General features: G+C 50.8%; 1 protein-coding gene across 1 annotated transcript; it reads right to left on the reverse strand.

Moving 5' to 3' along the window:
- Positions 1-1,016: 1,016 nt before the first annotated feature.
- LOC146763602 (serine/threonine-protein kinase PAK 1-like) lies at positions 1,017-7,103 on the reverse strand. Its single transcript, XM_085567218.1, has 4 exons — positions 5,610-7,103; positions 4,823-4,940; positions 4,044-4,143; positions 1,017-3,619 (listed from the first exon to the last, which is right to left on the reverse strand). The coding sequence occupies exons 1-4, from the start codon at positions 5,651-5,653 to the stop codon at positions 3,126-3,128; spliced, it is 756 nt and encodes a 251-aa protein (XP_085423344.1). The 5' UTR covers positions 5,654-7,103; the 3' UTR covers positions 1,017-3,125.
- Positions 7,104-23,745: the final 16,642 nt, after the last annotated feature.

The following is a 23,745-nucleotide window of genomic DNA, read 5'->3' on the forward strand; positions in this document are numbered from 1 at the left end:
TTCCCAAGACAGTGTGGTCTGGAAAGGATGAATGAAGAAGAGCCTTCCCCTACTTAAAAAACATACAAAAGAAGCCATAAGTGTGACTTAACACCCATAAAAACCAGCTGGTAATTCAGAAGGAAATGTTGAGTTTTCTGAAGGGGTCAGAAAGAGGGCAGTCTTCCAAGTGAGTTTATTTTTCAGAAATTTTATTTAATGAAAATCCTTGTTTACAATCTTATTCCAGAAAACTCTTCAACAATCCTACTCTACCAATCCTACGCCACAATCCTACTCCACAATCCTATTCTACAAAACTCTTCAACAACCCTACTCCACAATGCTCCTCTACAATCCTATTCCACAAAACTCTTCAACAATCTTACTGTACAATCCTATTCCACAAAACTCTCCAAAAATCCTACTCTACAATCCTCCTCTAAAATCCTATTCTCTAAAACCTTATCAACAATCCTCCTCCTATAATCCTCCAGTCCTCAAAATTCCTTGTGGTGATGACATCTCTACTTGGTTGTTACATTCTTCTCTGCTGCATCCTCTTCAGGACGGTGATAAGTGGTGCCAGGATGGATACTGGCTTGGCTGATGTTACAAATGGATGCTGTCCAAAGGGAAAAAAAAACAACAAAGAACAGTGAACCATGACCTTCCAAGCTCAGTGCCTCACATACTCCATCAGGATTCCTCTAGTCCCTAGAAAGACCCAGAAAGGAAAACAATGCGACCATCTGCTCCTCAATTGTCATGTGCAGGATCTTGCCATCACAGGCAAACCCGGCCCAGAATCCCACTCATCCATTTATTCTGGTTTCTCCATCTTGCTGGGGTTTTTGCCCTGCCAGTGCTCTAGAAATGGTGCTTTCTGTCCCTGGGGTTTCTTCCTTTCAAGAAGCTCCAATGACTCCCATAGGTCCCTGTCTTGTGCTAATTTCCACAGGCACACAGAGCAGTGTCTGCCTTTCCATGCCCTGCCCCTCCTGTGCTGCATGGCACCTTCCTTCCCAGCAGGGCCAGCCGAGTGGCGCTGGGTCCTGCAGTTCCCTCTCTGCCACACAACCTGGCAGTCAGCCTGGGCCAGTTCCCCTCTGCCTGAGCGTGCCAGGCAGCAGATGGGGCTGGGACAAGTCCCTCTCAGCTCTCCCTGTTTGTGTGCCAGAAACCTCTAAGGGTGGGGTGGGGGGCACAAACCAGGGCCCCTCAGAGGCTCACAGTGAGTCCCTCACAGCCCCTCCTGCCCACAGCCAAATCTCTCCAGAGTGCTCTGCCAGGACTGGCAGCCGTGGCTTCCTCCACCACCATTTCATGTCTCTCTACAATGCTCTACATCAATTCTTTTGCTGTTAGGTAAAACAGAATACACCACCAAATTAAAAAACAGGGCAACAGAAAGAATAAGAAAATAGAACACCTGTCCTATCTTCTGCAGAGAGAGGTGGAAGTATTCAGTTTTGTGAAGAACGGGACTCAGGGAGACTTTATTGCCACTTTGCAAGACTTCAGAGTGGCTTTGAAGAAAGTGGGGGACACCGTTTTTAACAGGGCCAGTTACAATAGAATGTGGGCAAATAGTTTCAAACACAAAGGGGATCTAATCAGAGTAGGTCTAAGGAAGACCTTGTTTACTCAGAGCAGGGTGCCACCCTGGCACAGGCTGTCCCAAGAGCTTGTAGGTGCCACATCCCTGGAACCATTCCAGGTCAGGTGGGACAGGGCTCTGAGCAACCTGATCCCTCTAAAGATGTCCCTGCTCATTGCAGGACACTTGGACCAAAGGACATTACAGAGCCCTGCCAGCCCAGCCCAGTCTAGCACTCCTCAGCATTTTCATTTGAAGAGCACCAAGAGTGGAGGTGAGGAGGAAGGGGGCTCATCTGAGGCCTCGGACCTTGGTGGAGGAGGAGCCCATCCCTCGCACACTGTTTCACCTCAGCCCCTTGGCATTTTACCTGCAGCAGCTCGTTGGCAGACCAGCGCCGCTCCTCGTCTCTCTGCAGACAGCAGCTCAGGAAGTCACGCAGCCAAGCCGAGAGGAGCTTGGGCTGCCGCAGCTGTGGCGTCCCTGCTGTTGCTATCAGGAATTTAGTCTGGAGAAACAGGAAACACAAGGCTCCACCTGCTTCTTTCCCATCTGTAACTGCCCTCCCAGAAGCCATTGTTTAACCTCTCTTCTTCAGTGGCAGTTTCTGCCTTGGCAGAGACCCAGAGATGACTTTCCTTTACCAACAAAAAAACAAACTCTGATGCAGCCACAGCTTTGCCAACATCCCACAGATCTTGCCTTGGCAGCCAATTTCATTGATTGACCTAGTTAGTTGGGAACTACATCAGCAAAAGCACATTTGCTTCTCTGAGGATTCACACCAGCTTGGCAGCCTTTCTGGAAGGGGGACTTTGCTATACTAAATAATTCCAAGGATTAGGACATGAAAGGCATCTCTGCAGTGCTTGTGGGTCACTTCAGCCCGGTTGCCATAGAACAAAACTTTCAAAGTTTTTTGTCCTGTTCTTGAAAACAATGGTAATTGGAAGAAGAGAAAGGAAATCCATCAGTTAACCCCCAGGTAAGGAAACAAACATTTATAATCTCATATTCAACACAGACACATTAAGGTGCATGCACTAATGTATGGGGATGAAAATGCCTGCTTGGGCACACAGGAGCCACTGCAGCTCTGTCTCTCAGCAGCCTGAAAATTTCAGCTTCCTTACGCAGCAACAGAAAAGCTTTTCCTGCTCCGAAGATGGAGAGGTGCCATCCCTGTGGACACCCTCTGCTCATTTAGCTACACAAGTCAATGCATGAATGGAAGACCCATCCCAGAAAATGCCAGGAAACAAACAGGAGGTTTTGGCAGGCTCTCCCTCTCACCAGGCCCTGGCTTGGTGATGTGGAGAAGGTGGCTTGGGCTATGAGAGAAACACAGTCACTAAGTGTTTCAGCAACACTGCACAAGAAGCAGAAGAGACTCTGTGGCCCTTGCAGCCTCATGTTCAGGTTCCAGGCATGTTTCTCAGTGTGCAGAAACTGCACAGGGAATGCAGTTCCTCACTAAAACCACTCTTTTAGAAACTCTGTTAGGTTTGGCTTTCTTTCCTTCATTTCTGGAAGTATAGCACCAATTCTAAGATGCTTGTTTCCTGTTATTGTGGCCATCTACACAGACCGAAGAACTGGAACCACTTACAGCCCAAAGGAAAATGTTGCCTGAGCATGGGGTTTGTTTGCATGTGGTATAGCTTGAGTTCCACACTGATGCAAACAAAACTACAGCAGATGCTGATGTGTTGCAGGGACATTTTAAGGAGTGGACCTTGGTGGCAGTAGTTCCAGCAGATGGCAATGGGATTTTGTCCAATGGCATGCAGAACAAAGGGCAGGTGAGAAAGACAAACGGGATCAGTGAGGATTTGCTCCTTACCGTGGCAGGACTTCGGCTCCTGTAGGGAACTTTCCGTTCTATCATTTCGATTCCCACAATTCCAAAAGACCATATGTCCACTTTGGGGCCATATGGTTGACGCATCACCACTTCAGGCGCCATCCACCAAGGAGTCCCGGCCACCGAGGACGGTCTATTCTTCCCAGGGCTGAGCTCAACAGAGATGCCAAAATCAGCTGAGGGGAAAGCAAAATACTGCTTTTATTTGAATTCTGTGCAATTAGGAGACCAAGCAAAAGAATTGCCCAGTAGAACTTTGAGAATGTGCTGTTGAATCTCCTGGACAACTGTCCCTGCTCTGTTTCCTCAGGATTTTAGCCAAATCCCCACATTTTGTATACTGCCTTCAGCAGTGGCTTTTGTTCTATGGAAGCTTTAGACTTGTTGCTCCCTCCCTCTGCAATGGACACACACAGAGCAACACCCCTTTTGACTGCTTGTTCCTTGTCATACCTCTGTGCACCTTGCAACCATGTCATCAGCTCAGAGCGGGGGGTCCCTGCACTGCCACCAGCACCATTCCTGGGGAGCTGGCAGCCACTCAAAGCAGCCCCTCACCCCACATCCCTGAACGCTGCACCTGACCAGGAATATACTGACCCAGCTTGACAGAGCCGTCGGTTCTGAGAAGGATGTTGTCGCTCTTCACGTCTCTGTGGATCACTTGGTTTGAGTGAAGAAAAGCCAATCCTTGCAAGCACTGAGAGAGTCAACAGAACCAGGAGGGACAAACCCAGTGATTTCATCACACCAGAAAGGAAACAGAGACTCTAAAAGGTTCCCATTCCCCAGGAGAATGGTGAGTAATGGCAGAACACAGTGCCATTGAGAGGAAGATTTGCTGCTCCAACACTTGCAGAGCAGGACCTTTCTAAGGAAAGGCATGTCACCTTTTGAAAGAGCAACAGCACCTGCTGTTGTAGACTGTCCCCTGCAAACCAGCCAGGATGACTGCTGCTGCAGTGGATGTGCTCAGAAGCAAAGAGCATTTTGGCTGCACTAGTATCCTTTTTAGCTGAGGACTGAAAGTAAATAGTCTCTCTTTTTACCTTTGCTGTTCATTTCAAATCCTGCTACCAGCACCTTGCTTCTACAAGTGAGGAATGCAGTGAAGACAGGCAAAAATTTAGGGAGGCAAGATGGAGAACAGCAGATACAAGAGGCAGAGTGAGAATACAACAGCAGGAGATAAGAGTACAAGAACTGAGTAGAGTGAGTGCAGGGGCACTCCAGGCATTTCACTGGAGATGCTTTTACGTGCCCATAGCATACCAGCAACGCAGAAGCAAAGTTTGGCACATGAAACCTCTCCTGTTCTGAGCCCCTATTTCTCAGACAATCCTGCCCAAACCCTTGAAAGCACAGGTGGGCTTGCTGACCTCCCGACTGATGACTGCTATCTCGATTTCAGTCAGGAAGGTCTTCCTGATGACATCGCTCAGAGCGCCTCCATCCATGTACTCCATGACCAGCCAGAGTTCCTCACCCAGAAGGTGGCTGAAGGAAAGAAACAAGGGCGTGAAGATAAACATGCATGGCTTACTTGATTTTTTGCTTCCGGGCTTCTTGTTTCCAAGGCCCTTTGTGACAAGGACAGAATAAAAGGAATAGACATTCCCTCTTGGCTGTGCTTTGTTTGCAATCTGTGCAGTCTCAGGGAGAAAGGCACAGCTGTGAAAAAGGAGATGTCTTAGATGGCCAGCAAGTGAAAAGTGTGGTTTAGTAAGAGCCCAGATCAAAAGCCTGTCACGCGTGGTGTTTCTGGAAATAAGCACCTAGTCTTCCTGGCATGCATAGCAAAGAAAAAGAGGGGCAACAATCCAAGGGAAATCCACTTTAGGATGGTTCATCATTCAGCATTGAAGAAACTTTAAAAAATCAATCCCAAAAGAATGTGGAGGCAGTGAACTTAGAAAGTATTAACTTTGTACGATACAGCTGATCCAGGTTTTGAATAATTTTGGAATAATTTTCAAACTACGTGTGCCAGGGAAGACTCATGCAGACAAGATGCACTCTCTTCTCATCCATTGCAGATGAGTAGAGAAATATTAATACATTATAATTAACAGCTCTACTTTCTAGAAGTGACCAAAGTGGATTTTTAACCTCTCATGTTTGCAGTATGTACATGCATATTCACAGGATAAGACCATGACCACTCACCTGTCTAAATAATTCACAACACTGGGACTCCTATGCTTCTTCATGATTGTGATTTCATTAACGGTTAGTTGCTTCCTCTGCTGTCCCTTAAGGCTTATTTTCTTTATGGCCACCTAAAATTACACTGAAAATCAGTAACTTGAGAAGCTGGTGTCATGAGACCACAAGGCACATGGAGCAAGTGATTTTGCAATGACACAGTTGAGCTGTGCCAAACTGCCTTGTGATTAGGCATTGCAGTAATTAGGAAATGACATTGCAATAGCCCATTTCTCCACTCCCTTGGGGGCTAGTTACAGGACATGTGGCCACTGAGGTTTTGCCGTGAACACTTGGTGACACTGGTGTCTCAACTATCACCCACAAACCTCTGAGCCCACTCCCTGCTGCTTTGTATGGGATTCAGAAGAAGTAATCCATGCCTTAATACTCTGTGGCTACATCTTGGGCTATGGGCAGGGCTTCGAATTTCTAGGGATGCCTCTTAGATCTCTCCCTATGTGCAGTTCTCAAGTGCAGCACTGCAGGTGGCTAAAGAACTACCAGTAACTTTCAGATGTATTTGCTGGCAACCAGAAATGAGAATTCAGGACTCTGAAGCTGTAGCCCCAAAGAGCAGTGAGATGCCCTAAGGCACCACCTTTGTTTTAGCAATTGAGAGCGAGTGAGCACATCCTTCTCTGAAATGAACTGCTGCCCTGCGTGACTTCCTTCTGGCAGCTGAAAAGGACAAAGACTGTCCCCAATGTATTTTGCAGGCTGGTACCAGTCTGTGTTTCTTGTGCCTCTTCAGCACAGCTCGACCCAAAGCTCCAGCCACAGCTGCTCGCACCAGAGGGGAAAGGCCTTGAGTGCAGCAGAGTCTGCAGGGGATGTTGACATTTACCTCTCCTCCTGTGGCTTGGTTGAGTGCTCTAACCACAGATCCAAAATGCCTAGAAACAAAACAGAAGCAGAGAAAGGAGAAGCTGTTTATTTCTTAGAGTGAAAGCTGGCCCACACAGGAGATCTCTGCTGTAAATGCCTAAAACCTGCAGGATGCAGGAGGGCTCTGCCAGAAGGCAGATGATGCATTTTCCTCTCAAGTGCATGGGCAGTGCCTGGGCTGGTTGCAGAAGCGCTGGGGTTTACTGCCTCAGCTCCTAAAGGGAATTTATTCTTTCATCTTAGGTTTGAGTTTCTAAACTCTGTGGTTCCTATTCTGAGCATGGAGCATTTCCTTCCAAGAACCGTGGATTGAATGAAATTCTCCTGGGAACTGTTATCTCACAGCTTTGAGAGGGGCTAGGTTGCCCTCTCAGGCAAGCAAGATTCTTCTTTATTCATTAGTGTGGCAGTGTGGTTTTGAGACATACAAAAATACTGAAGAAATTAACACAGAGCTGTCCCACACTTGAGAGACAAGGAGATCTTCCAGGTCCTGCTCCTTGATGTAGGCAGGCTTTGGCAGCATGGAGATGTCTCTGACAATGCCTTCTGAGCACCCTCACAAGTTCTGAGCAGCGCTGAAGAGATAGGACAATCTATCTCCAGTGTCTGAACATGTTTGCAGCTGACCTGACTTCACACTGGATAGATATTCCAGTGGAACTCCTGATATACCAGTGATATAGCAGAAGAACCCCTGGCCCATGGTTGTGTAGAAGTAAGTGTGGCTGGACTCACCCCTTGCCAATATATTCCATTTCAGTGTATTTCATCTTGGGATTTTCCACGTTCACCATTTTCCCTGAGGGAAACAAAATGCAAGATGCTCACTTTAAAGCAGAGATCCCAGCTTCCAGGAGATACAAAAGGCAGCCCCAGTGTCTGGAGGCAGTCAGCTAGTTGCAACAACAGCAACAACATCAACAGGACAGGCAGCCCTGCAGTGCAGATGGCTGGCACAGAGACTGATTGTGTAGAGCCCTTGGAAGAGTTCTCTTGACAGGAAACAAAGCACAGGGAGATGCATTCCCAGGAGAGGAGCACATCTTCTCCAGCTTTCAGCCAAAACATTGCCCAAACAATGCCTTTCCAACTGTAATCCAGAGCAGCTCATGCTATAACCAATGTCGACAGTGCTTTCAGCATCAGGACCCTCACCCTTCATGAGCAGGCTGAGCTCACAGACACCCATCTTGGGGCTAAGGAAGGCTCCAGCCCTGTCCCACCAGCCCTCAGGGACAGGGCAGCGACCACAACAAGGCTGGCAAAGCCCAAGCATGAGTACTGACAAGCAATGGGAAGAAGCCACAGGCAGCCTGGGCCCCGTACAAAGTGTTGCCCCCATTCATGCCACAACAGGATGGGCTTTGAGATCAGACACACCGAGGTGCAGATCAATGCCATTTTTGACCCAACAGGTGATGGTAGACACAGAATCCACTGGGCTCTCCACTGGGCTCTGCTCTCAGCCCCACCAGGTCTTATCTGAGAGTTCAGCACTGGCAGCTGTTATGGGCAAGAAGCAGATTCATTGGGCTGTGCTGCAGAATCCCAGAGGACTTGATGTGTTTTCCTAGAGACGGATCTGAGCAGGGCTCGGGCCAATGGGTAGGATTCTAAGAGTCATGGGAAAGAGTGGGGAAGGTACGAAAAAGTGCCATGGATCTGAGGAATATACCATGGATGGGCTGGAGGCTGTCTCCTGAGAAATGCCTGCAGTACAGATTTATCTGATCAAACCACTTCGATGTGTTTCTGTTGGAAACATCTTTAGAAGCATAAAACTAGGATATGAAATACAGATTGTTATAAAAGTATCTGTTTTTTTCTTTGGGGGCACACGGGAAACACCTCCTGCTCTCTATTTCTCCTGTAACCTGATATTCTTTCACAGTAGTTTTTATTGACAAAAATATAGCATTCTCACGAAAGGAAACTGTATATGTAGTAGTGGCAACATAAAAATGTCATAAAAATGACATCAATAAGACATGTGGGGCAGAAGGGCTCCTTCAGGATGGAGATAAACCAACTCCACCAAAAAATAACCGCTACAAAGAAACAAACAAAACCAAAAAACCCAGCAAAGAGAAAACCAAAAAAACAACCCCATAAAAAATAAACAGGGAAAAAGCAAAAAACCCCAAACCACCAGCCCCCTAAAAAAAAAATCCCCAACCAAAAAGACAAAAGTCCAAAACCATAAAATTTCTGTGAAGATTTTTTGCTCTGATGACTGGTTGGAAGTCAGGAGTCTAAGGGGAAATTAGGAAGCTAAAAATTCTCTTTGGTTTGGCCACTAGCATGCAGGACTTGCCTAGCCTTCTGCTGATGCAAGAAAAATCCCTGCTTCAGCCTTTAGCCGAGAGGGAAGCTCAGGCAAACCCAGGCCAGTCCCAGCTGTCTTCAGAGGCAGCAGGAGCACCCAGAGCTCTCTATCGCTCCCTCAGAGCACAGCACTTCCTCTCGGGAGTCCTAAATGGCCCTGTGACACCAAACTCAGGAGGAACATTTGGTACAGCTCTGCTGACACCTGCACACAATCCACTGACCCTCAGACAAGAAATACAGCAGAAGTACAGAGCATACGCAGGTACTGCTCCTCAGTCTCCTGGTTCTCAGAAGCCACGTGGAGGGAGATGAAGGAGCTGAGAAGGAGGAGATCACCAAAGGCTGAGATTGAGTTCACAGGTTCCACATCATAGGTTCCTTTAAGTAATGCTGCTGCAGAGCGAGGATTGGGACCAGAGCCCGTGCAGATATGCTGAAACTGCAGCACTTTTCGAGGAGGGGGAAGTTCCAGTTGTCTGGGACAAATTTGGTGATCTTCAGGGCCAGTGTGTTCTTGGAGGTCTTTGGAGGCTGCCTGGTGAGATATCAACACATGCACCTCAAGTCAAACAGAATATAGCAGTCAGAGACAACAGCTTATCCCTCTCAGACAAGAGTGACTGACTGTGAGGAAAGGGAAAGAACAGATTAACAAGGAATACAGACAGCTTGGAAAAGAATGGGGCCTCACAGATTCCTGGAAAACACAATCATCTTCTTGCAGCTTAGCAAAAGCCAAAAGAGACTGTACAAGTGAAGAAGTGCTCCAGAAAACCGCAGAACACTTCCACAAACCAAACACACCTTTCCACAAAGGGAAAACAGACAAAAAAAGCCCTGCCACCTGCAGCACTGCCACGTGTGCCCTTGGCCACGACGCTGCAGAAGCCCAGAGATCGACCTTCCCTGAGCCGAGCAGCCAGAAGCTCAGCCAGAGTCCCCAGACCTTCAGGGCCTCAAAGTGACAGGTCAAAGGCCAATTTCTAGCTGGAGGCCACTGCCTGCAGGAAATGGCTACGTCCCACAGGATTGCAGCACTCGGCATCCTCAGCAAGCAACATGCAAGTGCTGGCTGGTCAGAAACTTGCAGCTCTGCCTTGCACTAAAGACAGCACCACCCACAACTGGCACTTACTGTCTTGGATCGATCGGCCACAGCTGCAGGCTTGTGGTCATCTTGCTCCTTTTGCTCCTTTTTGGCTCCTTCTCCAGGAGCAGAGGGAGCCGGGGCAGAGACCGCTGTTCCTTCTGCCATCTGCGGCAAGAGAGAAGCATGAGGGACAGGCCGTTACCACTCATTTATGACCTCGTTTCTCCTCAGATCCACAACCACCTTTTCAAAGGAGAAATCCTCAACTTTGTTAGCAATGGGATTCTAAGTCACTCCAACCAGATGAAAATGGGCCAACTCAACAGAACTCTATTTGATGCACTCTATGAATTTGATAGTCCTCCCTGGCTGCCATCAGCAAGCAATGGTGCCCCTGCACAACAATGGAGCTTTGAGCTCTTTTATTTATTGCCCTGAAATGGAAAAGGAGGAAATAGCCAGCAAGGCCATTGCTATTGCTGCGGCAGATATGGAAAAGTCAAACTGGATCAGAATGCCATCCAGTGCGTGAAAAGGGCAGGAACGTTTGTGCAGAAGCATCTGTGCTTGTTGTAAAAGAGAGAAAATGGGCAGGGCTTCACCTCCTAGCAAGCCAACAAGCCACAAGACAAAAGTGTTCCCTCCTCAGGTGGCTAAAGCACTTGGAGGCAGTGAGGGCATGTTTGGCAGGGAAACAGCCCTGGTGGTGAGCACTGTCACATATGGATCTAAGGAAGTGTGCCTGAAGGTCCCTCAGGAGGCTCCCGTTGTCCAGGCTGAAACCCCTCCCTAGCTCTCGTGTCCTTCTCTGCACACGCTCCAGCCCCTCAAGGACTTTCAGCTTCAGAGGGGCCAACAAGTGGACACACACTCCCAGCTCTGGCCGCAGCGCTGCCCAGCCCAGGGGGACGGCCACTGCCCTGCTCCTGCTGCACCACTGCTGCTGACACAGGCCAGGATGGCCTTGGCCTTCTTGGCTATGTGGCCAAGCGCTGGCCCACATTCAGCTGCTCTTGACTGGCACCACTGGGTCCTTTTAGCCTACTCAGGTCCCTCACCACAAAATTGCCCCTTTGACTTCAAATACAGCATCCCCGGTTCCAAGATGTCCTGCCTCTTCTCAGCCAAACAAGACAGCAGTCAAGGACTTGCAGCTTCACCCCCACCCTAGGCCCTAATGCCATTTCCAAAGCTGCAGGCTTCATCGCAAAAGGCGTCCACAGAAACTTGCCGCTTCTTCTTTCTGCCACACAAGAAGTCTTCCCAACGAGGCACTTGGTTTCTTTGGCCACACTCAACAAGAATGGCACCCACAGATTCCTAGACAACTCAATCATCTCCTTGCAGCTTAGCAAAAGCCAAAAGAGACTGTACAAGTGAAGAAGTGCTCCAGAAAACTGCAGAACACTTCCACAAACCAAACACACCTTTCCACAAAGGGAAAACAGACAAAAAAAGCCCTGCCACCTGCAGCACTGCCACGTGTGCCCTTGGCCACGACGCTGCAGAAGCCCAGAGATCGACCTTCCCTGAGCCGAGCAGCCAGAAGCTCAGCCAGAGTCCCCAGACCTTCAGGGCCTCAAAGTGACAGGTCAAAGGCCAATTTCTAGCTGGAGGCCACTGCCTGCAGGAAATGGCTACGTCCCACGGGATTGCAGCACTCGGCATCCTCAGCAAGCAACATGCAAGTGCTGGCTGGTCAGAAACTTGCAGCTCGGCCTTGCACTAAAGACAGCACCACCCACAACTGGCACTTACTGTCTTGGATCGATCGGCCACAGCTGCAGGCTTGTGGTCATCTTGCTCCTTTTGCTCCTTTTTGGCTCCTTCTCCAGGAGAAGAGGGAGCCGGGGCAGAGACCGCTGTTCCTTCTGCCATCTGCGGCAAGAGAGAAGCATGAGGGACAGGCCGTTACCACTCATTTATAACCTCGTTTCCCTCCAGATCCACAACCAACTTTTCAAAGGAGAAATCCTCAACTTTGTTAGCAATGGGATTCTAAGTCACTCCAACCAGATGAAAATGGGCCAACTCAACAGAACTCTATTTGATGCACTCTATGAATTTGATAGTCCTCCCTGGCTGCCATCAGCAAGCAATGGTGCCCCTGCACAACAAGGGAGCTTTGAGCTCTTTTATTTATTGGCCTGAAATGGAAAAAGAGGAAATAGCCAGCAAGGCCATTGCTATTGCTGCGGCAGATATGGAAAAGTCAAACTGGATCAGAATGCCATCCAGTGCGTGAAAAGGGCAGGAACTTTTGTGCAGAAGCATCTGTGCTTGTTGTAAAAGAGAGAAAATGGGCAGGGCTTCACCTCCTAGCAAGCCAACAAGCCACAAGACAAAAGTGTTCCCTCCTCAGGTGGCTAAAGCACTTGGAGGCAGTGAGGGCATGTTTGGCAGGGAAACAGCCCTGGTGGTGAGCACTGTCACATATGGATCTAAGGAAGTGTGCCTGAAGGTCCCTCAGGAGGCTCCCGTTGTCCAGGCTGAAACCCCTCCCTAGCTCTCGTGTCCTTCTCTGCACACGCTCCAGCCCCTCAAGGACTTTCAGCTTCAGAGAGGCCAACAAGTGGACACACACTCCCAGCTCTGGCCGCAGCGCTGCCCAGCCCAGGGGGACGGCCACTGCCCTGCTCCTGCTGCCCCACTGCTGCTGACACAGGCCAGGATGCCCTTGGCCTTCTTGGCTATGTGGCCAAGCTCTGGCCCACCTTCAGCTGCTCTTGACTGGCACCCCTGGGTCCTTTTAACCTACTCAGGTCCCTCACCACAAAATTGCCCCTTTGACTTCAAATACAGCATCCCCGGTTCCAAGATGTCCTGCCTCTTCTCAGCCAAACAAGACAGCAGTCAAGGACTTGCAGCTTCACCGCCACCCTAGGCCCTAATGCCATTTCCAAAGCTGCAGGCTTCATCGCAAAAGGCGTCCACAGAAACTTGCTGCTTCTTCTTTCTGCCACACAAGAAGTCTTCCCAACGAGGCACTTGGTTTCTTTGGCCACACTCAACAAGAATGGCACCCACAGATTCCTAGACAACTCAATCATCTCCTTGCAGCTTAGCAAAAGCCAAAAGAGACTGTACAAGTGAAGAAGTGCTCCAGAAAACTGCAGAACACTTCCACAAACCAAACACACCTTTCCACAAAGGGAAAACAGACAAAAAAAGCCCTGCCACCTGCAGCACTGCCACGTGTGCCCTTGGCCACGACGCTGCAGAAGCCCAGAGATCGACCTTCCCTGAGCCGAGCAGCCAGAAGCTCAGCCAGAGTCCCCAGACCTTCGGGGCCTCAAAGTGACAGGTCAAAGGCCAATTTCTAGCTGGAGGCCACTGCCTGCAGGAAATGGCTACGTCCCACGGGATTGCAGCACTCGGCATCCTCAGCAAGCAACATGCAAGTGCTGGCTGGTCACAAACTTGCAGCTCTGCCTTGCACTAAGACAGCACCACCCACAACTGGCACTTACTGTCTTGGATCGATCGGCCACAGCTGCAGGATTGTGGTCATCTTGCTCCTTTTGCTCCTTTTTGGCTCCTTCTCCAGGAGCAGAGGGAGCTGGGGCAGAGACCGCTGTTCCTTCTGCCATCTGCGGCAAGAGAGAAGCATGAGGGACAGGCCGTTACCACTCATTTATGACCTCGTTTCTCCTCAGATCCACAACCACCTTTTCAAAGGAGAAATCCTCAACTTTGTTAGCAATGGGATTCTAAGTCACTCCAACCAGATGAAAATGGGCCAACTCAACAGAACTCTATTTGATGCACTCTATGAATTTGATAGTCCTCCCTGGCTGCCATCAGCAAGCAATGGTGCCCCTGCACAACAATGGAGCTTTGAGCTCTTTTATTTATTGGCCTGAAATGGAAAAGGAGGAAATAGCCAGCAAGGCCATTGCTATTGCTGCGGCAGATATGGAAAAGTCAAACTGGATCAGAATGCCATCCAGTGCGTGAAAAGGGCAGGAACGTTTGTGCAGAAGCATCTGTGCTTGTTGTAAAAGAGAGAAAATGGGCAGGGCTTCACCTCCTAGCAAGCCAACAAGCCACAAGACAAAAGTGTTCCCTCCTCAGGTGGCTAAAGCACTTGGAGGCAGTGAGGGCATGTTTGGCAGGGAAACAGCCCTGGTGGTGAGCACTGTCACATATGGATCTAAGGAAGTGTGCCTGAAGGTCCCTCAGGAGGCTCCCGTTGTCCAGGCTGAAACCCCTCCCTAGCTCTCGTGTCCTTCTCTGCACACGCTCCAGCCCCTCAAGGACTTTCAGCTTCAGAGGGGCCAACAAGTGGACACACACTCCCAGCTCTGGCCGCAGCGCTGCCCAGCCCAGGGGGACGGCCACTGCCCTGCTCCTGCTGCCCCACTACTGCTGACACAGGCCAGGATGGCTTTGGCCTTCTTGGCTATGTGGCCAAGCGCTGGCCCACATTCAGCTGCTCTTGACTGGCACCACTGGGTCCTTTTAACCTACTCAGGTCCCTCACCACAAAATTGCCCCTTTGACTTCAAATACAGCATCCCCGGTTCCAAGATGTCCTGCCTCTTCTCAGCCAAACAAGACAGCAGTCAAGGACTTGCAGCTTCACCCCCACCCTAGGCCCTAATGCCATTTCCAAAGCTGCAGGCTTCATCGCAAAAGGCGTCCACAGAAACTTGCCGCTTCTTCTTTCTGCCACACAAGAAGTCTTCCCAACGAGGCACTTGGTTTCTTTGGCCACACTCAACAAGAATGGCACCCACAGATTCCTAGACAACTCAATCATCTCCTTGCAGCTTAGCAAAAGCCAAAAGAGACTGTACAAGTGAAGAAGTGCTCCAGAAAACTGCAGAACACTTCCACAAACCAAACACACCTTTCCACAAAGGGAAAACAGACAAAAAAAGCCCTGCCACCTGCAGCACTGCCACGTGTGCCCTTGGCCACGACGCTGCAGAAGCCCAGAGATCGACCTTCCCTGAGCCGAGCAGCCAGAAGCTCAGCCAGAGTCCCCAGACCTTCAGGGCCTCAAAGTGACAGGTCAAAGGCCAATTTCTAGCTGGAGGCCACTGCCTGCAGGAAATGGCTACGTCCCACAGGATTGCAGCACTCGGCATCCTCAGCAAGCAACATGCAAGTGCTGGCTGGTCAGAAACTTGCAGCTCGGCCTTGCACTAAAGACAGCACCACCCACAACTGGCACTTACTGTCTTGGATCGATCGGCCACAGCTGCAGGCTTGTGGTCATCTTGCTCCTTTTGCTCCTTTTTGGCTCCTTCTCCAGGAGAAGAGGGAGCCGGGGCAGAGACCGCTGTTCCTTCTGCCATCTGCGGCAAGAGAGAAGCATGAGGGACAGGCCGTTACCACTCATTTATAACCTCGTTTCCCTCCAGATCCACAACCAACTTTTCAAAGGAGAAATCCTCAACTTTGTTAGCAATGGGATTCTAAGTCACTCCAACCAGATGAAAATGGGCCAACTCAACAGAACTCTATTTGATGCACTCTATGAATTTGATAGTCCTCCCTGGCTGCCATCAGCAAGCAATGGTGCCCCTGCACAACAATGGAGCTTTGAGCTCTTTTATTTATTGCCCTGAAATGGAAAAGGAGGAAATAGCCAGCAAGGCCATTGCTATTGCTGCGGCAGATATGGAAAAGTCAAACTGGATCAGAATGCCATCCAGTGCGTGAAAAGGGCAGGAACGTTTGTGCAGAAGCATCTGTGCTTGTTGTAAAAGAGAGAAAATGGGCAGGGCTTCACCTCCTAGCAAGCCAACAAGCCACAAGACAAAAGTGTTCCCTCCTCAGGTGGCTAAAGCACTTGGAGGCAGTGAGGGCATGTTTGGCAGGGAAACAGCCCTGGTGGTGAGCACTGTCACATATGGATCTAAGGAAGTGTGCCTGAAGGTCCCTCAGGAGGCTCCCGTTGTCCAGGCTGAAACCCCTCCCTAGCTCTCGTGTCCTTCTCTGCACACGCTCCAGCCCCTCAAGGACTTTCAGCTTCAGAGGGGCCAACAAGTGGACACACACTCCCAGCTCTGGCCGCAGCGCTGCCCAGCCCAGGGGGACGGCCACTGCCCTGCTCCTGCTGCACCACTGCTGCTGACACAGGCCAGGATGGCCTTGGCCTTCTTGGCTATGTGGCCAAGCACTGGCCCACATTCAGCTGCTCTTGACTGGCACCACTGGGTCCTTTTAGCCTACTCAGGTCCCTCACCACAAAATTGCCCCTTTGACTTCAAATACAGCATCCCCGGTTCCAAGATGTCCTGCCTCTTCTCAGCCAAACAAGACAGCAGTCAAGGACTTGCAGCTTCACCCCCACCCTAGGCCCTAATGCCATTTCCAAAGCTGCAGGCTTCATCGCAAAAGGCGTCCACAGAAACTTGCCGCTTCTTCTTTCTGCCACACAAGAAGTCTTCCCAACGAGGCACTTGGTTTCTTTGGCCACACTCAACAAGAATGGCACCCACAGATTCCTAGACAACTCAATCATCTCCTTGCAGCTTAGCAAAAGCCAAAAGAGACTGTACAAGTGAAGAAGTGCTCCAGAAAACTGCAGAACACTTCCACAAACCAAACACACCTTTCCACAAAGGGAAAACAGACAAAAAAAGCCCTGCCACCTGCAGCACTGCCACGTGTGCCCTTGGCCACGACGCTGCAGAAGCCCAGAGATCGACCTTCCCTGAGCCGAGCAGCCAGAAGCTCAGCCAGAGTCCCCAGACCTTCAGTGCTTCAAAGTGACAGGTCAAAGGCCAATTTCTAGCTGGAGGCCACTGCCTGCAGGAAATGGCTACGTCCCACGGGATTGCAGCACTCGGCATCCTCAGCAAGCAACATGCAAGTGCTGGCTGGTCAGAAACTTGCAGCTCTGCCTTGCACTAAGACAGCACCACCCACAACTGGCACTTACTGTCTTGGATCGATCGGCCACAGCTGCAGGCTTGTGGTCATCTTGCTCCTTTTGCTCCTTTTTGGCTCCTTCTCTGGGAGCAGAGGGAGCCGGGACAGAGACCGCTGTTCCTTCTGCCATCTGCGGCAAGAGAGAAGCATGAGGGACAGGCCGTTACCACTCATTTATGACCTCGTTTCTCCTCAGATCCACAACCACCTTTTCAAAGGAGAAATCCTCAACTTTGTTAGCAATGGGATTCTAAGTCACTCCAACCAGACGAAAATGGGCCAACTCAACAGAACTCTATTTGATGCACTCTATGAATTTGATAGTCCTCCCTGGCTGCCATCAGCAAGCAATGGTGCCCCTGCACAACAATGGAGCTTTGAGCTCTTTTATTTATTGGCCTGAAATGGAAAAGGAGGAAATAGCCAGCAAGGCTATTGCTATTGCTGCGGCAGATATGGAAAAGTCAAACTGGATCAGAATGCCACCCAGTGCATGAAAAGGGCAGGAACGTTTGTGCAGAAGCATCTGTGCTTGTTGTAAAAGAGAGAAAATGGGCAGGGCTTCACCTCCTAGCAAGCCAACAAGCCACAAGACAAAAGTGTTCCCTCCTCAGGTGGCTAAAGCACTTGGAGGCAGTGAGGGCATGTTTGGCAGGGAAACAGCCCTGGTGGTGAGCACTGTCACATATGGATCTAAGGAAGTGTGCCTGAAGGTCCCTCAGGAGGCTCCCGTTGTCCAGGCTGAAACCCCTCCCTAGCTCTCGTGTCCTTCTCTGCACACGCTCCAGCCCCTCAAGGACTTTCAGCTTCAGAGGGGCCAACAAGTGGACACACACTCCCAGCTCTGGCCGCAGCGCTGCCCAGCCCAGGGGGACGGCCACTGCCCTGCTCCTGCTGCACCACTGCTGCTGACACAGGCCAGGATGGCCTTGGCCTTCTTGGCTATGTGGCCAAGCGCTGGCCCACATTCAGCTGCTCTTGACTGGCACCACTGGGTCCTTTTAGCCTACTCAGGTCCCTCACCACAAAATTGCCCCTTTGACTTCAAATACAGCATCCCCGGTTCCAAGATGTCCTGCCTCTTCTCAGCCAAACAAGACAGCAGTCAAGGACTTGCAGCTTCACCCCCACCCTAGGCCCTAATGCCATTTCCAAAGCTGCAGGCTTCATCGCAAAGGGCGTCCACAGAAACTTGCCGCTTCTTCTTTCTGCCACACAAGAAGTCTTCCCAACGAGGCACTTGGTTTCTTTGGCCACACTCAACAAGAATGGTACCCACAGATTCCTAGACAACTCAATCATCTCCTTGCAGCTTAGCAAAAGCCAAAAGAGACTGTACAAGTGAAGAAGTGCTCCAGAAAACTGCAGAACACTTCCACAAACCAAACACACCTTTCCACAAAGGGAAAACAGACAAAAAAAGCCCTGCCACCTGCAGCACTGCCACGTGTGCCCTTGGCCACGACGCTGCAGAAGCCCAGAGATCGACCTTCCCTGAGCCGAGCAGCCAGAAGCTCAGCCAGAGTCCCCAGACCTTCAGGGCCTCAAAGTGACAGGTCAAAGGCCAATTTCTAGCTGGAGGCCACTGCCTGCAGGAAATGGCTACGTCCCACGGGATTGCAGCACTCGGCATCCTCAGCAAGCAACATGCAAGTGCTGGCTGGTCAGAAACTTGCAGCTCTGCCTTGCACTAAGACAGCACCACCCACAACTGGCACTTACTGTCTTGGATCGATCGGCCACAGCTGCAGGCTTGTGGTCATCTTGCTCCTTTTGCTCCTTTTTGGCTCCTTCTCCAGGAGCAGAGGGAGCTGGGGCAGAGACCGCTGTTCCTTCTGCCATCTGCGGCAAGAGAGAAGCATGAGGGACAGGCCGTTACCACTCATTTATGACCTCGTTTCTCCTCAGATCCACAACCACCTTTTCAAAGGAGAAATCCTCAACTTTGTTAGCAATGGGATTCTAAGTCACTCCAACCAGATGAAAATGGGCCAACTCAACAGAACTCTATTTGATGCACTCTATGAATTTGATAGTCCTCCCTGGCTGCCATCAGCAAGCAATGGTGCCCCTGCACAACAATGGAGCTTTGAGCTCTTTTATTTATTGGCCTGAAATGGAAAAGGAGGAAATAGCCAGCAAGGCTATTGCTATTACTGCGGCAGATATGGAAAAGTCAAACTGGATCAGAATGCCACCCAGTGCATGAAAAGGGCAGGAACGTTTGTGCAGAAGCATCTGTGCTTGTTGTAAAAGAGAGAAAATGGGCAGGGCTTCACCTCCTAGCAAGCCAACAAGCCACAAGACAAAAGTGTTCCCTCCTCAGGTGGCTAAAGCACTTGGAGGCAGTGAGGGCATGTTTGGCAGGGAAACAGCCCTGGTGGTGAGCACTGTCACATATGGATCTATGGAAGTGTGCCTGAAGGTCCCTCAGGAGGCTCCCGTTGTCCAGGCTGAAACCCCTCCCTAGCTCTCGTGTCCTTCTCTGCACACGCTCCAGCCCCTCAAGGACTTTCAGCTTCAGAGGGGCCAACAAGTGGACACACACTCCCAGCTCTGGCCGCAGCGCTGCCCAGCCCAGGGGGACGGCCACTGCCCTGCTCCTGCTGCACCACTGCTGCTGACACAGGCCAGGATGGCCTTGGCCTTCTTGGCTATGTGGCCAAGCGCTGGCCCACATTCAGCTGCTCTTGACTGGCACCACTGGGTCCTTTTAGCCTACTCAGGTCCCTCACCACAAAATTGCCCCTTTGACTTCAAATACAGCATCCCCGGTTCCAAGATGTCCTGCCTCTTCTCAGCCAAACAAGACAGCAGTCAAGGACTTGCAGCTTCACCCCCACCCTAGGCCCTAATGCCATTTCCAAAGCTGCAGGCTTCATCGCAAAAGGCGTCCACAGAAACTTGCCGCTTCTTCTTTCTGCCACACAAGAAGTCTTCCCAACGAGGCACTTGGTTTCTTTGGCCACACTCAACAAGAATGGCACCCACAGATTCCTAGACAACTCAATCATCTCCTTGCAGCTTAGCAAAAGCCAAAAGAGACTGTACAAGTGAAGAAGTGCTCCAGAAAACTGCAGAACACTTCCACAAACCAAACACACCTTTCCACAAAGGGAAAACAGACAAAAAAAGCCCTGCCACCTGCAGCACTGCCACGTGTGCCCTTGGCCACGACGCTGCAGAAGCCCAGAGATCGACCTTCCCTGAGCCGAGCAGCCAGAAGCTCAGCCAGAGTCCCCAGACCTTCAGGGCCTCAAAGTGACAGGTCAAAGGCCAATTTCTAGCTGGAGGCCACTGCCTGCAGGAAATGGCTACGTCCCACAGGATTGCAGCACTCGGCATCCTCAGCAAGCAACATGCAAGTGCTGACTGGTCAGAAACTTGCAGCTCTGCCTTGCACTAAGACAGCACCACCCACAACTGGCACTTACTGTCTTGGATCGATCGGCCACAGCTGCAGGCTTGTGGTCATCTTGCTCCTTTTGCTCCTTTTTGGCTCCTTCTCCAGGAGCAGAGGGAGCCGGGGCAGAGACCGCTGTTCCTTCTGCCATCTGCGGCAAGAGAGAAGCATGAGGGACAGGCCGTTACCACTCATTTATGACCTCGTTTCTCCTCAGATCCACAACCACCTTTTCAAAGGAGAAATCCTCAACTTTGTTAGCAATGGGATTCTAAGTCACTCCAACCAGATGAAAATGGGCCAACTCAACAGAACTCTATTTGATGCACTCTATGAATTTGATAGTCCTCCCTGGCTGCCATCAGCAAGCAATGGTGCCCCTGCACAACAATGGAGCTTTGAGCTCTTTTATTTATTGGCCTGAAATGGAAAAGGAGGAAATAGCCAGCAAGGCTATTGCTATTGCTGCGGCAGATATGGAAAAGTCAAACTGGATCAGAATGCCACCCAGTGCATGAAAAGGGCAGGAACGTTTGTGCAGAAGCATCTGTGCTTGTTGTAAAAGAGAGAAAATGGGCAGGGCTTCACCTCCTAGCAAGCCAACAAGCCACAAGACAAAAGTGTTCCCTCCTCAGGTGGCTAAAGCACTTGGAGGCAGTGAGGGCATGTTTGGCAGGGAAACAGCCCTGGTGGTGAGCACTGTCACATATGGATCTAAGGAAGTGTGCCTGAAGGTCCCTCAGGAGGCTCCCGTTGTCCAGGCTGAAACCCCTCCCTAGCTCTCGTGTCCTTCTCTGCACACGCTCCAGCCCCTCAAGGACTTTCAGCTTCAGAGGGGCCAACAAGTGGACACACACTCCCAGCTCTGGCCGCAGCGCTGCCCAGCCCAGGGGGACGGCCACTGCCCTGCTCCTGCTGCACCACTGCTGCTGACACAGGCCAGGATGGCCTTGGCCTTCTTGGCTATGTGGCCAAGCGCTGGCCCACATTCAGCTGCTCTTGACTGGCACCACTGGGTCCTTTTAGCCTACTCAGGTCCCTCACCACAAAATTGCCCCTTTGACTTCAAATACAGCATCCCCGGTTCCAAGATGTCCTGCCTCTTCTCAGCCAAACAAGACAGCAGTCAAGGACTTGCAGCTTCACCCCCACCCTAGGCCCTAATGCCATTTCCAAAGCTGCAGGCTTCATCGCAAAGGGCGTCCACAGAAACTTGCCGCTTCTTCTTTCTGCCACACAAGAAGTCTTCCCAACGAGGCACTTGGTTTCTTTGGCCACACTCAACAAGAATGGTACCCACAGATTCCTAGACAACTCAATCATCTCCTTGCAGCTTAGCAAAAGCCAAAAGAGACTGTACAAGTGAAGAAGTGCTCCAGAAAACTGCAGAACACTTCCACAAACCAAACACACCTTTCCACAAAGGGAAAACAGACAAAAAAAGCCCTGCCACCTGCAGCACTGCCACGTGTGCCCTTGGCCACGACGCTGCAGAAGCCCAGAGATCGACCTTCCCTGAGCCGAGCAGCCAGAAGCTCAGCCAGAGTCCCCAGACCTTCAGGGCCTCAAAGTGACAGGTCAAAGGCCAATTTCTAGCTGGAGGCCACTGCCTGCAGGAAATGGCTACGTCCCACGGGATTGCAGCACTCGGCATCCTCAGCAAGCAACATGCAAGTGCTGGCTGGTCAGAAACTTGCAGCTCTGCCTTGCACTAAGACAGCACCACCCACAACTGGCACTTACTGTCTTGGATCGATCGGCCACAGCTGCAGGCTTGTGGTCATCTTGCTCCTTTTGCTCCTTTTTGGCTCCTTCTCCAGGAGCAGAGGGAGCTGGGGCAGAGACCGCTGTTCCTTCTGCCATCTGCGGCAAGAGAGAAGCATGAGGGACAGGCCGTTACCACTCATTTATGACCTCGTTTCTCCTCAGATCCACAACCACCTTTTCAAAGGAGAAATCCTCAACTTTGTTAGCAATGGGATTCTAAGTCACTCCAACCAGATGAAAATGGGCCAACTCAACAGAACTCTATTTGATGCACTCTATGAATTTGATAGTCCTCCCTGGCTGCCATCAGCAAGCAATGGTGCCCCTGCACAACAATGGAGCTTTGAGCTCTTTTATTTATTGGCCTGAAATGGAAAAGGAGGAAATAGCCAGCAAGGCTATTGCTATTACTGCGGCAGATATGGAAAAGTCAAACTGGATCAGAATGCCACCCAGTGCATGAAAAGGGCAGGAACGTTTGTGCAGAAGCATCTGTGCTTGTTGTAAAAGAGAGAAAATGGGCAGGGCTTCACCTCCTAGCAAGCCAACAAGCCACAAGACAAAAGTGTTCCCTCCTCAGGTGGCTAAAGCACTTGGAGGCAGTGAGGGCATGTTTGGCAGGGAAACAGCCCTGGTGGTGAGCACTGTCACATATGGATCTATGGAAGTGTGCCTGAAGGTCCCTCAGGAGGCTCCCGTTGTCCAGGCTGAAACCCCTCCCTAGCTCTCGTGTCCTTCTCTGCACACGCTCCAGCCCCTCAAGGACTTTCAGCTTCAGAGGGGCCAACAAGTGGACACACACTCCCAGCTCTGGCCGCAGCGCTGCCCAGCCCAGGGGGACGGCCACTGCCCTGCTCCTGCTGCACCACTGCTGCTGACACAGGCCAGGATGCCCTTGGCCTTCTTGGCTATGTGGCCAAGCGCTGGCCCACATTCAGCTGCTCTTGACTGGCACCACTGGGTCCTTTTAGCCTACTCAGGTCCCTCACCACAAAATTGCCCCTTTGACTTCAAATACAGCATCCCCGGTTCCAAGATGTCCTGCCTCTTCTCAGCCAAACAAGACAGCAGTCAAGGACTTGCAGCTTCACCCCCACCCTAGGCCCTAATGCCATTTCCAAAGCTGCAGGCTTCATCGCAAAAGGCGTCCACAGAAACTTGCCGCTTCTTCTTTCTGCCACACAAGAAGTCTTCCCAACGAGGCACTTGGTTTCTTTGGCCACACTCAACAAGAATGGCACCCACAGATTCCTAGACAACTCAATCATCTCCTTGCAGCTTAGCAAAAGCCAAAAGAGACTGTACAAGTGAAGAAGTGCTCCAGAAAACTGCAGAACACTTCCACAAACCAAACACACCTTTCCACAAAGGGAAAACAGACAAAAAAAGCCCTGCCACCTGCAGCACTGCCACGTGTGCCCTTGGCCACGACGCTGCAGAAGCCCAGAGATCGACCTTCCCTGAGCCGAGCAGCCAGAAGCTCAGCCAGAGTCCCCAGACCTTCAGGGCCTCAAAGTGACAGGTCAAAGGCCAATTTCTAGCTGGAGGCCACTGCCTGCAGGAAATGGCTACGTCCCACAGGATTGCAGCACTCGGCATCCTCAGCAAGCAACATGCAAGTGCTGACTGGTCAGAAACTTGCAGCTCTGCCTTGCACTAAGACAGCACCACCCACAACTGGCACTTACTGTCTTGGATCGATCGGCCACAGCTGCAGGCTTGTGGTCATCTTG

The sequence above is a fragment of the Lonchura striata genome, chromosome Z (assembly GCF_050655825.1).
Source record: "Lonchura striata isolate lonStrDom1 chromosome Z, ASM5065582v1, whole genome shotgun sequence".
Taxonomy (NCBI): Eukaryota; Metazoa; Chordata; class Aves; order Passeriformes; family Estrildidae; genus Lonchura; species Lonchura striata.